Source organism: Galeopterus variegatus, unplaced genomic scaffold (assembly GCF_000696425.1).
Source record: "Galeopterus variegatus unplaced genomic scaffold, G_variegatus-3.0.2 Scaffold1809, whole genome shotgun sequence".
In the NCBI taxonomy this organism is placed as follows: Eukaryota; Metazoa; Chordata; class Mammalia; order Dermoptera; family Cynocephalidae; genus Galeopterus; species Galeopterus variegatus.
Window position 1 is genome coordinate 37,212 of NW_007727920.1, and position 12,614 is coordinate 49,825.

The 12,614-nt window shown below is 44.9% G+C and overlaps 1 protein-coding gene across 1 annotated transcript in view; it reads right to left on the reverse strand.

The window, feature by feature from the left end:
• Nucleotides 1-56: 56 nt before the first annotated feature.
• Nucleotides 57-12,614, reverse strand: part of PPM1L (protein phosphatase, Mg2+/Mn2+ dependent, 1L) — a 292,946-nt gene continuing 280,388 nt past the window's right edge. Inside the window, exons 3-4 of the mRNA XM_008579103.1 lie at nt 6,997-7,158; nt 57-2,014 (exon numbers count right to left, since the gene is read on the reverse strand). Of these exons, the coding sequence (XP_008577325.1) occupies nt 1,668-2,014; nt 6,997-7,158 (509 nt within the window). The 3' untranslated portion in view covers nt 57-1,667. The remainder of the gene's footprint in view (nt 2,015-6,996; nt 7,159-12,614) is intronic.

A 12,614-nucleotide genomic window follows, 5' to 3' on the forward strand; every position in this document is an offset into this window, starting at 1 on the left:
TTTGGGAAAGCCCTACAAAGAAGGGGGGGGGGGAGTGCCGCAGACGGGTAGGAGGTGGCCAGTGATGGAGCCTGTGAGAAGCTGCAAGAACAAATCCCCACCCAGAAAGAACAAAACCAGGTGGACGCAGGAGGGGTGGGATATAACAAAAATCTTGTTTGGCTGTTTGAGTCGCCTCAGTCAGGCCAAGAGAGTGACCCAGCATTTTCTCTAAATTAACTTACAAAACACTGAGACTGAAAAACAGGACTTTGGTGACAGGAAACAGAGAGCAGCAAACCAGGCCCAAAATAACTCTGGCCGCTTATCAGTATGGGTTCATTTTGTATCCTAACCAGCTTTGAACCTAGTACCAATATGTGTTCCTTTTGAATCCTAACCAGCTTTGTTGCCTGCACACAGGTCCCCCAGGTGTCCCTTTGCTGCCTCTCCTGTGGGCTACATGGGATGGTTTGCATGGAGGGAGATTTGCAACCATATGTTAAAGGTTGCTGCCTTTCCACCGTCAAGGAGAAACGTACCCCAGGAGTTTATCACCAAATTCCAAACTGCAGTGGCTGGGAACTCTACCTGGCTTCACAGAACACATGTGCAGTTCTAGGCTTGAATACTGCTTGAAAGACACTCAAAAGCTACTAGGATAGGGGCAGGGCAAAATCTGCACAAAAACTGGCGCTGGAGCTCAATTCAGGGTGGTAACCTGACCAGCTCTCTCCCCTCTCTCTCCCAATGCAAACTACTGCTTCCCAAGGGGCACTGTGACTCATTCAGCATTGTTTTGCTTGTATCTAACCTTAAAGATGGAAAGAATTATGTACGGCATTGTGATTTGCTTTTTTCATTTCCCTTAATATGGTTTCCTGGTAATGTAAGATGAAAAATCTTGGTTTCTGGTGGTGAAGTTAACAGCTGCCTATTACATACAGTAAGGTATAAGCAAAAGGTTATGGTCATGCACAATTAGGATAAACACACAAGGGCTGGTTAGGTGGTATACAAAGTCTATTTAACTAGTAAAGGGAGCCAGGGAAAAGGGTAATTTCTGCTGTGCAGGTGCCTGCCACTGATCTCCCATCCTCCTTATTTCCCTCAGTCTCTGAGAGCAGCCACCAAATAATAAACCATTCCTAGTCTGACTCTGGGCTGCTGTGAGCAGAAAACCTGGGCTCAGAGGACAAGCATTCTCAGGATAGCTCTGCCTCTTGGCAGAGGGCATTGCCACGTCAGCCCCTGACTCACAGGTGACACAGTGGCCTGCCTCCTGCAGCCCCTGTCTCCTCCTGCCCTGCCCACTCTTCCACAGAGAGGACACAAAGGTCGATGCCTGGAGGACCCTGAAGGGATCTCGAAAAGAATCTTAAAAGGGAGACTACTTGGCACATATGCCGTTCACTTCATATATGAGTCCACAGCTATCTATTTATATATTCTGGACATTGGATAAAAGAGTTGGTAAAACATGAGAAAACCATTTTCCAGCCTCTCAACTACATTGGCCAAGAACACCCTTTGTTCATCACTGAATATAGACCTAAGACCAGCAGGGAGGGGGGATTCTGTGTCTGGATGGGTGAGCCTAATTATAACTCCCATACCTTTCACTACATTAAAAGAAAGCAGTGTGTCAAAAGTCCTTTATTCTAAGGCAGCTGAGACCCCTGAAGGGTTCACTGCTCTTCTGTTTTGCTGCTATTCCTGAACTTCACCACCATGACTGTTATATTGTCAGGGCAGCCTCTGTAAAATGATTGTAAAACTATGCTCTTGGCACCAAAGTGAGGTTCGTCCAAGCGCTCCTTGATGAATCGAACTGCTTCTTCATTGCTGAAAGCATCCCAGAGGCCATCTGATGCCAAGATCATGAATTCGGGCTGGAGCTTGTCCAGGTCAAAGGTCAGGATATCGGGGTCTGGGATGACCACGTTGAGATTTTTCAGTGGATAATCCCCCAGGGACCGAGACATGGCCAGGATTCCCTGGACTCTCCAGGAGCCATTGAAACTGATGAAACCACCTAGAAAGACAGAATGAGCCCATTAGCTTGACCGTCTGCGGTACAGTCTGGTGCATCTATGACATGCTGATCTACTGCATGTGAGCTGGTCATGGCTGCTTTCTTCACCTCTATCATTCCTAGGACCAAGCAGTATCTTGCTGCATGGCTTGACACTCTACCAGCTGATTCTTCTGCCTTCATCCTTGGAATCTTGAAGAACTTCAAGAATATATCAATAAGAGCACTGAGGGCAGGGATATGAATGGAGAAGGCCACTGGTTTTAACTTAAATACTGTCAATCACTGTGGCACTTCTCTGATTGACAGTAGAGAGCACTAAGGTGGGGATTCAAGGAGAATAGCAGAAGAATGCTGAAAGGCAGGTGGACGGACACCTTGTACACATCATTTAGCCTGAGGCCACCCTGGGGTGTGCCTATGTAGATCTCAAAACAGCCCCCCAAATAGGATCAGGATTAGAAAAGCACATTTTAGTACAGTCTTTAAAGGCTTAGGTCAGACTGCTTGAATTTGATTAACTTTGTCACTTCTAGCTATTTGTGACTATGAGAAACTCTCTGATCTTCGGTCTCCCTGGATGGGACAGTATCTATTTCATGGCTTGTTGTTGAGAAATAAAGGAGTTATTACATCTATATCATTTAGCATAGTGCCTGAACATAATATATATTCAATAATATTATCTATTATTATTTTTTCTTTAAAGGAGCTAGAACTTTGTTCATTCAAATATTTGTCAATTATTTATTAAATACCTGCTCCATGTAGACAGTTTGCAGGATATGAAGTTATACAAGATCCAGACCTTTCTCTAAGAAGTAGACAGTCTGGCAGGAGAGATAAGCCATATGCGTTAAATGTTATAAGCACAAAGTTGTATTCTTTCAGGGTGAGACTAGTATCTGCTAAATGCTGCAGGCAGATGGAAAAGAAAGGGATGATTTCTGAGTGTGATAATCAGGAAGGAATGAACATTAAAGCTGAGCTTTGAATGATGGGTAGGACTTCTGTGGGCACGGATGTAGGAGAACATTCCAAGAAGTATGGTCTAGTGGGCAAGGGCATGGGCTTTAGAGTCAGTCAGTCCCGGGTTTCAATTCTGGTCACACCACTCACTAGCTGTGTGTCTGTGGGCACACAAGCCTCTTTGAGGTTCCAGTTCATTGGCTGTAAAAAGGATAATATTAGCAACCTCATAAAATAGGTAAACAGAGAGCATATGTAAAGCACTAGGCTTGGCTTCTAACACAGAGTGAGCAAACAATGAACAGCAGCTGATGTTGTCTTTGTTACTGGAAATAGCATAAGGAGTGGAGACACAAAGACCAACGTGTATTTGGCCCAGACTGGTTGGAGCTTACTGTCATACCAAGCAGGAAGAGAAAAGATGCCCTGAAAGGAAGGTTGGGGTCAGAAAACATACATAAAGATGGTAAAACCAATCATTGTTCCTTAAGTTCTTCTATATAATACACCCTTGGCCAAATTACACAAAAGAACAGAGCAGGTTAGATTAACCTCCTTGAAGACGGTGTCCAAATTTGCCTCTCTAAAGAATCACTGTAGGGTGTGGGTGTGGGTGGTGGTATGGCAGGGAAGAGGAGGGAGGATAAAATGTGAGTGACGCTTCAGAAGAGGGCACGACATTCCCAGGTGTACTATGTACACATCCCTGCCTGTGCTTATGCGAGAGTGGGCTAACTGTATCTTAAGTCCAGGCTCACAGTGGACTCCTACAGGGAAATGGTGTCTTCCTACGTAAGGAAGTCAGAGTATTTCACTCATACTGTTTGGAGCTCATCAAAGCTCGACAGATGCTCCTAAAACATTGCTTGTTCCATACCATCTACAGAAAACCTGACCAAAGCTTTCATTAGAAATTATTCTGCATCTCAAGCAGTCACTGAAGCAGGAGGTCGTAATAACATTCATCACATTTTGACTAAACAGTACAGCTTCCTACTGTGAAAACTCAAATGTTGATTAGGTTCATTTCATTCATTCACTGGGCAGATGCTGACCTGTAGAGATTGAGGGTCGATCTGCAGATTAACCCAGACAGCAGGGGCCCGTCATGGTCAGAGACTAGTGTGCGTGAGCACCATACTCGCTGGACTCCGGCCCTGCCGCCTGACATATCATGAAGCACGTACATGCTGCAGTTGTCATTCTGGGGAGCGAAAGAATTCTTCCCTTCTGTAGGTATGAAGGAATTACCCCAAATTTAACTATGAAAATATAGTAACCAAGTGATAACTCTCCTTCAAGTCTTTATCCAAATGTCACTTGGCAAGACCTACACAGACTGTGCTACTTAAAACTGCAACTCCCTGACACTCCTCATTCCTACACCTGCTTCATGTCTCTCCATAGCAGTTATCGCCCTGTGATATAGTATATAACTTACGTATTTTTACTTTTCTTTTTGTTAATGTCTATCTACTCCATCGCCCAGCTCCATGACAATTTCAGAATGTTAAGTTTCATGAGGACCTTTTTTGGGGAGGGGGTGTTGTTGTATCCCCAGCTCCTAGGATGGTGAACACATGAATGAATTAGGGAACCCTCCACCCCCTTGCTACCCAGCTCTTAAATATTTACTCATACTAGGCACTGTGTTAAGTACTCAGGGTATGGAAATGAACAAGACCAAGTTCCTGCCTTCAAAGAGCTCACAGTAGGATTGGGGGAAGGACTGCTTCTTCAATAAGTGGTGCTGGGAAAACTGGACCTCCATGTATAGAAGAACCTGTACCTCTCACCACATACCAAAATCAACTCAAAATGGATCAAAGACATATATAAGACCTGACACTATAAAACTACTAAAAGAAAACACAGGGGAAACACTTCAGAAACTAGGAATGGGCAAAGACTATAAATAATACCCCAAAAGCACAGGCAATAAAAGAAAAAATAAACAAATGGGATTATATCAAACTAAAAAGCTTCCTCACAGCAGAAGAAATAGTTAACAGAGCAAAAAGACAACCTACAGAATGAGAAAAATATTTGCAAACTATTCATCTGACAAGGTATTAATATCTAGAATATATAAGGAACTCAAATAACTTGACAGTAAAAAAACAAGTAACCCAATTAAAAAATGGGCAAAGGAGCTGAGTAGGCATCTTCTCAAAGGAAGATATACAAATGGCCAAGAGACACATGAAAAAATACTCAACATCACTAAGCATCAGGGAAATCAAATTAAAACCACACTGAAATATCATTTCACCCCAGTTAGACTGGCCATTATCCAAAAGACAGAGAATAACAAATGCTGCTGAGGATGCAAAGAAAGGGGAACCCTCCTACACTGTTGGTGGGACTGTAAACTGGTGCAGCCATTATGGAAAATGGTATGGATGTTCCTCAAACAACTACAGAGAGAATGCCACATGATCCATCAATCCCACTGTTGGGTGTATACCTGAAGGAATAGAAATCATCATGTTGAAGGGACACCTGCACTCTCATGTTTATCACAGCTCTATTTACGATAGTTAAGAGTTGGAACCAACCTAAATATCCATTGATGGATGACTGGATTAGGAAAATGTGGTATATATACACAATGGAATACTACTCTGCCATAAAAAGGAATGAAATTCTGCCATTCACAGCAGCATGGACGAACTTAGAGAAAATTATGTTTAGTGAAATACGCCAGGAACAGGAAGAGAAATACCACATATCCTCACTCCTAAGTAGGGGCTAAAAAAAAAAAATAAACAAATAAACATAAAAAGAAAGAAAGAGGGCCGGCCCGGTGGCGCACTGGATAGTGCGCCGCTTGGGAAGTGTGGCGGCGCTCCCACCCGAGGGTTCGGATCCCACATACAGACCAGCTCCCGCTCACTGGCTGAGCGAGGCACGGGAGCAACACCGAGGTTTGCAATCCCGTTGCCGGTCCCTGGTCCGGTACGGGGGCAACACTGAGGGTTGCAATCCGTTGCCGGACACGGAAAAAAAAAAAAGACAAAAAGACAAAAAAAAAAAAAAAGAAAAAAAGAAAGAAAAAAAAACCATAATAATTTGTTGAACTTTCAAAAGAAGAGAACAGAACTGAGGCCACCAGAGGCATGAAACAGAGAGAGGGAGAAAAGTTTAGCAAGAAATTGGTAAAGAGCCACAAAAAATGATTACGTTGTGTAATAAAAAATATAGTAATTAAAAAGAAAAAAAAAGCTCACAGTCAGGAAGGCAAGATAGATAAGAGAGCCAGGTATATCCATGCATTGTGAGAGGTGACCCAAGGGGTCCACATAGGATGCTGGGGAAAGACAGAAGGGGCATCCAACTGGGACTGGGGGAGCCACTGCCACAGTGTGACAGGGCAGGCTTCCAAAAGGACACCTTAAACTGAATCTTTTTTTTTTCTTTTTGTCTTTTTTCGTGACCAGCAACGGGATCGCACCCCTCGGTGTTGTGCCCGCACCACGCTCAACCAGTGAGCGGACCGGTCTCTACATGGGATCTGAACCCTTGGCGGGAGCGCCGCTACACTCCCAAGTGCCGCACTCTACCGAGTGCGCCACCGGGCCGGCCCTTAATCTGAATCTTAAGGGACAAGCAATTGTCATCCTCTAGACAGTGGGAACAGCACTTGCAAAGGCACAGAAACAAGGCTCATCTGGTGAATGGTTATTGTCTGGCCTAGCTGGAAGGAAGCAGGTATGGTAAGAGGTGAGAACGAGGCAGAAACCGGAGGCCTAAAGATCTTACTGGCCTTTAAACTGGAAAAGGGCTTTTTTAACCCTTTGGAATCTTTGGCCATGAAAAAGGGCAAATTCAGTGGCCACTTATTTGATAGGAAACATTATAAAGTCAAGTCCTGGCTATCTCAGTAGCAGCCTCTATACTGATCTACTAATCACCAGGTAACTGAACATTTCATCCCCCAGGGGCTCTCCAAGCAAGGCTTCTTGTCCACCAAACCAGACGGCAGACATTCCTCAGAGGCGTTCACAGCTCACCAGCTCTCTTTATCCTCTTTCTTTCCTTTAGTTGGTAAGGCTTGTGATCATGAGACAAGGGAATGGCATTGCCGTCTTTGTCACACAGGACCCCGCGTGAGTCACCCACGTTGGCCACGGTGAGGTCTTTATCTGATAGTAGAGCAATCAAACATGTTGTGCCTGAAAAATAGAAAAGAGAGGCGACGCAGGAGGTCAGCAATGCACTGAGGTTCAGTTGCTTCTGTGGTTACTGGATTCTTCAGTCATTAAAACTGCTCCTGCTGAGTGAGAATTTGACTCCGGCCACTCCGGGAATGATGGCTGTTGACTTCAGCAACACTGATCAGATCTGACAGTCAATTTTCTTGACCATCTTAGAGTGTCACTGAAACAGGCTAGGGTAACATTCTAATTTTCCCAAATCACTTTGTCTCTGCTCCTCTTAACTAAAACACATATCATATTGAAAAGGTTTAGGGCCAGACAATTGATACATATTTTTGGCTTCTCACTGGTGCTGTTTCTGTGAAGTCCCAGATGAAAGTGGAGAGGATGGGGACAGGTGGGCCCCTCAGCTGGAGGGCCTGGAAGAACCAGGAAATGGCAGATGCCAACAGCCAGCTCCTGTGGAGCCATGAGGGACCTTCTGGTGTTGGGCAAGACTGAGCTTTCTTAAACAAAGTCTGACAGCAAAGACTGGTGGCCACAAACAGGTCATCTCCAGAGGGTGGGGAAGCAGACTATAACGGTAAAAGCAGAAAAACCTGTGGTGCTGACAGGAATGAGGTCTAGGTAAATGGGAGGTGGGGGTAGGGGTGGTTGGAGTCAGAAGAGAAGCAAGGCTGAAGACCTGCCTGCCTGGGGCCCACACGAGACACAAAAAGACAAGCTTTCCTCAAATGCTTTTTGTCAGCACCACGCTCAGCCAGTGAGCTAACCGGCCATCCCATATATGGGATCCGAACCCGGGGCCTTGGTGTTATCAGCACCGCACTCTCCCGAGTGAGCCACGGGCCGGCCCTCAAATGCTTTTTGAAATGAAAATGGATGAAAGCAAATAGAATTGAACAGTCTGGTCAAGATGGAGCCTGCCCTGTCCAGCTCCTTTCCTTTCTCCTCCCTCCCTTCTGACTGTGTCAGTGTCAATATGCAAATAAATACCTACTGAAATGCACAATCCATTAATCTCTTGCTTCAAATGGATAACTCCTTTACTTGTTAAAATTATTCATTAATTAGTCTTCATTAACATTTCTCTCCTCATTAAGAAGGTCATATTCCATAACAAGAATATAAACTGCATCTAAATAGCTCTTTAGTCTTCATACAACAACAAAAAAGATTGGATTCTTAGACATAAAGAATAAATACAGGTCAATATCAAAAGCAGTGAGAATAATTAGAATAATTAGCATATGCAGTTATTATAGTTCTGTTTGAAATTCCATCCTCAAGCCTATTTAGCTCAAAACTGCCTTGATGGAAATGGAAGCACATGAAATGTTGGTTAACTCAGGATTTCTAATATGAGAAGCCTTGTGGGGGAAAAAAAGAGAGACTAATCTCAGGGATATCAAAACCAACTTTTTACCTTTTCAAAAAAAGTGATTAAGAATGAAGATGCAAACACAAGCGTAATTCATACAATTAGAAACCATTACTCTGGTTTTTTTTTTTTTTCTTAAACACATCTACTTTTATTTTTTATTTATTTATTTATTTTTTAATTTTTATTTTGTCAATATACAATGTATATGATTATTATGGCCCATCACCGACACCTCCCGCCCTCCTCCCTCTCTCCCCTCCCCGCCAAGAATGTCCTTTCCGTTTACTTGTTGTAACAACTTCAAAAAAGTATAGTTGTTATATCTTCTTCCCCGCTCCCCCCCCGGTTTTTTTTTGTGTGTGTTTGTGGGTGAATAAATTTGTTTGTTTTTTTAGCTCCCTCCGATGAGTGAGAACATGTGGTATTTCTGTTTCTCTGCCTGACTCGTTTCACTCAATATTATTCTCTCAAGGTCCATCCATGTTGTTGCAAATGGCAGTATTTCATTCGTTTTTATAGCTGAGTAGTATTCCATTGTGTAGATATACCACATTTTCCGTATCCACTCATCCGATGATGGACATTTGGGCTGATTCCAGCTCTTGGCTATTGTGAAGAGTGCTGCAATGGTTGCATTCTGGTCTTCAGCCGTCCTTACCTTGTCCTTAAGATTGTGTTACACAAGTTAACCCAATCAGATGCTTGAGAAAAAGCATCCCAAGATTCTGGCTACTAGTTTTGAGATAAGAGATTTATTTCATCATAGTGTTATATATCAAAAATGCCAGGGCCTGACAATATTACTTAATTCTGACCCTCAGGATGTTTCTATATTAATAATTTAATCTAGACGAGAACTTAATTGCAAATCTGAAAGAGATCTTGGAAATTTAATCTAATAACCTCACCTGACAGATTAAAATAAGTAAGTAAATAAAAAAGTGAATTCACACAGACTAGACTTCAGTGTGCTAGCTGAGTGAGGTCTGCAAAGTTACTTGACTTTTAAGCCTCAGAAAACGGCACCACAACCCATTCAGTTGCTCAAGCCAGAAACCTAGGAGTTAATCCCGGTTTTTTTCTTTTCCTCCTGCCTGACATTCGATCCATCATTAAGTTGTCACTCTTATCTCTAAAATACATCTTAACCCCTTTCATTTCTCTAGTTCTCACTGCACTGACTCTAGTCCCAGCCACCACCATTTCAGTTGTCCAGGTAGGAAACAGTGGCAGCAGGTCCTGCATGATCTGGCCCTGACCTAAACTGCTCAATATCACTATCATGTCATAGCACTCTCTCCCTTGCTCAAGGCCTCCCTCTGTTGCCCACACATGCTAAGCTTTTTGTCATCTCTTGGCCTTGTACTTGCTGTTCCCTCTGCCTGGTGCATTCCTCTGTCCTTGACACTGGCTGACTAATGTATCCGGCAATGTCTTAGTTCAGGGGTGACATCCTCATAGAGGCCTTCTCTGACAGAGATCTTATCTCCTCTTCATTTCTTTTCTAGCCCTCATAGCACATAATTATGTAGCTATCTTGCTTATTTGTTTAAACTATTTATTTAATGTCAATCTTCTGCCACAGAATATAAATTTCACTAGGGTGGGGCTATTATTGTCTGCTTGTTTTCCCTACTATAATGCTGATGTCTAGAATATCACAGGCACTGACATTTGCTGAATAAACAAATTAACAGATGAATGGATAAACAATCACACATAATATCCTGACCTGACATTATGCTAAGCTTCTGAGGTCTTACTCTGACAGGTCAGCCCAGTTCAATATCACACAGAACACCATCTTCCAGATATTGCCATACAGGGAGCTACTGCTCAGTTGTAGCAAAATACATTTTACACATTGACAAAACATGATGACCCTCCTATACACATAAAACATAGGCTCACACACACACTGCTGGTAGGTAGAGAGAACTTCCAGCCCAGGCGTGTACCAAGTTATTTCCTCCTGTCCAGGATCCTGGTCCAGTGCAAATAAAACATGGGCTTCTATCCTTGCCATACCTTCCAAAGCAGTGGTACTTTATGAAGCAATAAAGGTGCATCACAGTGGACATTACATGTATAATCTGGGTCTGCTTCTGACCTCCATTTATACTAAAATTGATGTGTGATTTGTGTGTTTTTGTGCAAAATGGGCACGTTTTTGTGTTGTCCTAATAATTCTTGTTTTCCTTAGGGAAAACACACAAATGCAAATTATTCATCGGTCTATTCCCCTAAACCAGCATTTTCTCCTCTAACAATTTCTGGGATGGAGAAAAAGTGAAGGCATCAAGGAAAGCTATTCTAGACTTATCTAAATATTTTAGTTGGATAATACCTGTATTAGGCACTTAATTCATTTGATGAGTTGAACTTGAGAGAAATGTAAATTATAATGAAAGTCAAGTAATTTGGGGTATCTTAACTATCTTTTTTTTTTTTTCATGTCCGGCAACGGACCGCAACCCTCAGTGTCGCGCCCATACCAGACCGGGACCGGCAACGGGATCGCAAACCTCGGTGTTGCTCCCACGCCTCACTCAGCCAGTGAGTGGGAACTGGTCTGTATGTGGGATCCAAACCCTCAGCGGGAGCGCCGCCGCGCTTCCCAAGCGGCGCACTGTAGCAGTGCGCCACCGGGCCGGCCCTTAACTATCTTTTAAAACCCTAGTTATGGATACAAAGATGGCGACGGGTCTGGAGCGGCCGTGCCAGGAGACAGCGCGACCCTGAGAAGTGTACGCTGTGATACCAGAGTACTATTTGCATTTCCAAGAGCAACAAAAAATCGAATAAATCTTTGAACAACTAACCTACAATGACGAAAAAGCAACTACAGATTCGAGGTTTTTGGGCCATCACAAAAGAAAATTCCTGAGAGCGCCCAAGCCGCGCTGCGGGATCGAGCAAGCAGCCCGAGACAACAAAGGCCAAGTAAGTCAGCAGAGACGACACAGAAACAGAGTGGAAGGCACCGGACCAGCCCAACTCTGCGAGTTCTGTGAGTCACCCCCAGTCCAGCCCCACTTGCAGGGCAAAGCCCGTTTGGCTTCCGCCCGCCTGGCTCCCACCCACCTGGCTCCTGCCTACCACACCAGGCTAGGCCACGGCAACAGTACTGCCTCCATTTTCTAGGGTGGGGGTGGAGACAGCCCCTTAGCTTGGCGCAGCTCCTCACTGAGATGGGCCACTTGCATACCTCGACACGGGGCCCCCCGGGGTCTGTGGACCGGCCTACAATCCCACTCCCCCCACGGAACTCTGACGGGGCTGCTGGCAGGAGGAGCCCCCGGCCAGCGCCGGGAGGGCTGGGAAGTGGAGCCCGCCCAGACTGTCACTCCACCACACCCTGGACTTTGGCCCCAAGTAAACTCCCTGTTTCTGGGAGGCAGATACCCATCTCTGTGGCCCTCAGTTCGGAAGAACCCCAAACTGATTTGTGGTTGGGAGAGGGGAGCCCGGAGCGCTCTGGAGCTGGATTGAAGTTGCCGGAGAGCACTCCCGGAGGGCGCCTGGGTCGACCCGTGCTGGGGGGATTCAAAGAGGAACTGTGTGCTGTGGGTCCCTCCCCCGAGGAGCTCACACCCTGGAGTTGGAGATAACTTTACCACACAGATAGCCGTAGCACCAGGAGGAAAGTGAGAGATCCAGAGGAGGCCTTATCCAGGGCCACAAAAGCACTCAAAGTGTCCCCACAAGACAACTGAACCTCCTCCTGGGCAGGGCGGGGCAGGGCACAGCTTTGATGTCCCAGCTGATAGACGAGGATTGCAGAAGACACTCCTCAGCCCTATACTGAGTGCACAGAGTGGGGAGGGGGTCCGGCAAAAGGAGGCGGAGTCTCGGAAAAAAAAAATTACACGCCCTGCGGAACCCCTTTGCAAGGCTCAACAGCCCCACCTAGTGCACACAGAGTGGGAAAACGCCCTGAGAGCAAGGTGCAGAACACACATACCTTGCAGGCCCGGCAGGGAGGTATCAAGCAGCCTAGTAGATTTCAAACAGATCAGAGAGGTGGCTCCCCGCAGAGGTCCAAGACCCGAGTGAAACTCCCTGCCAAAATGAACAAACACCCAAA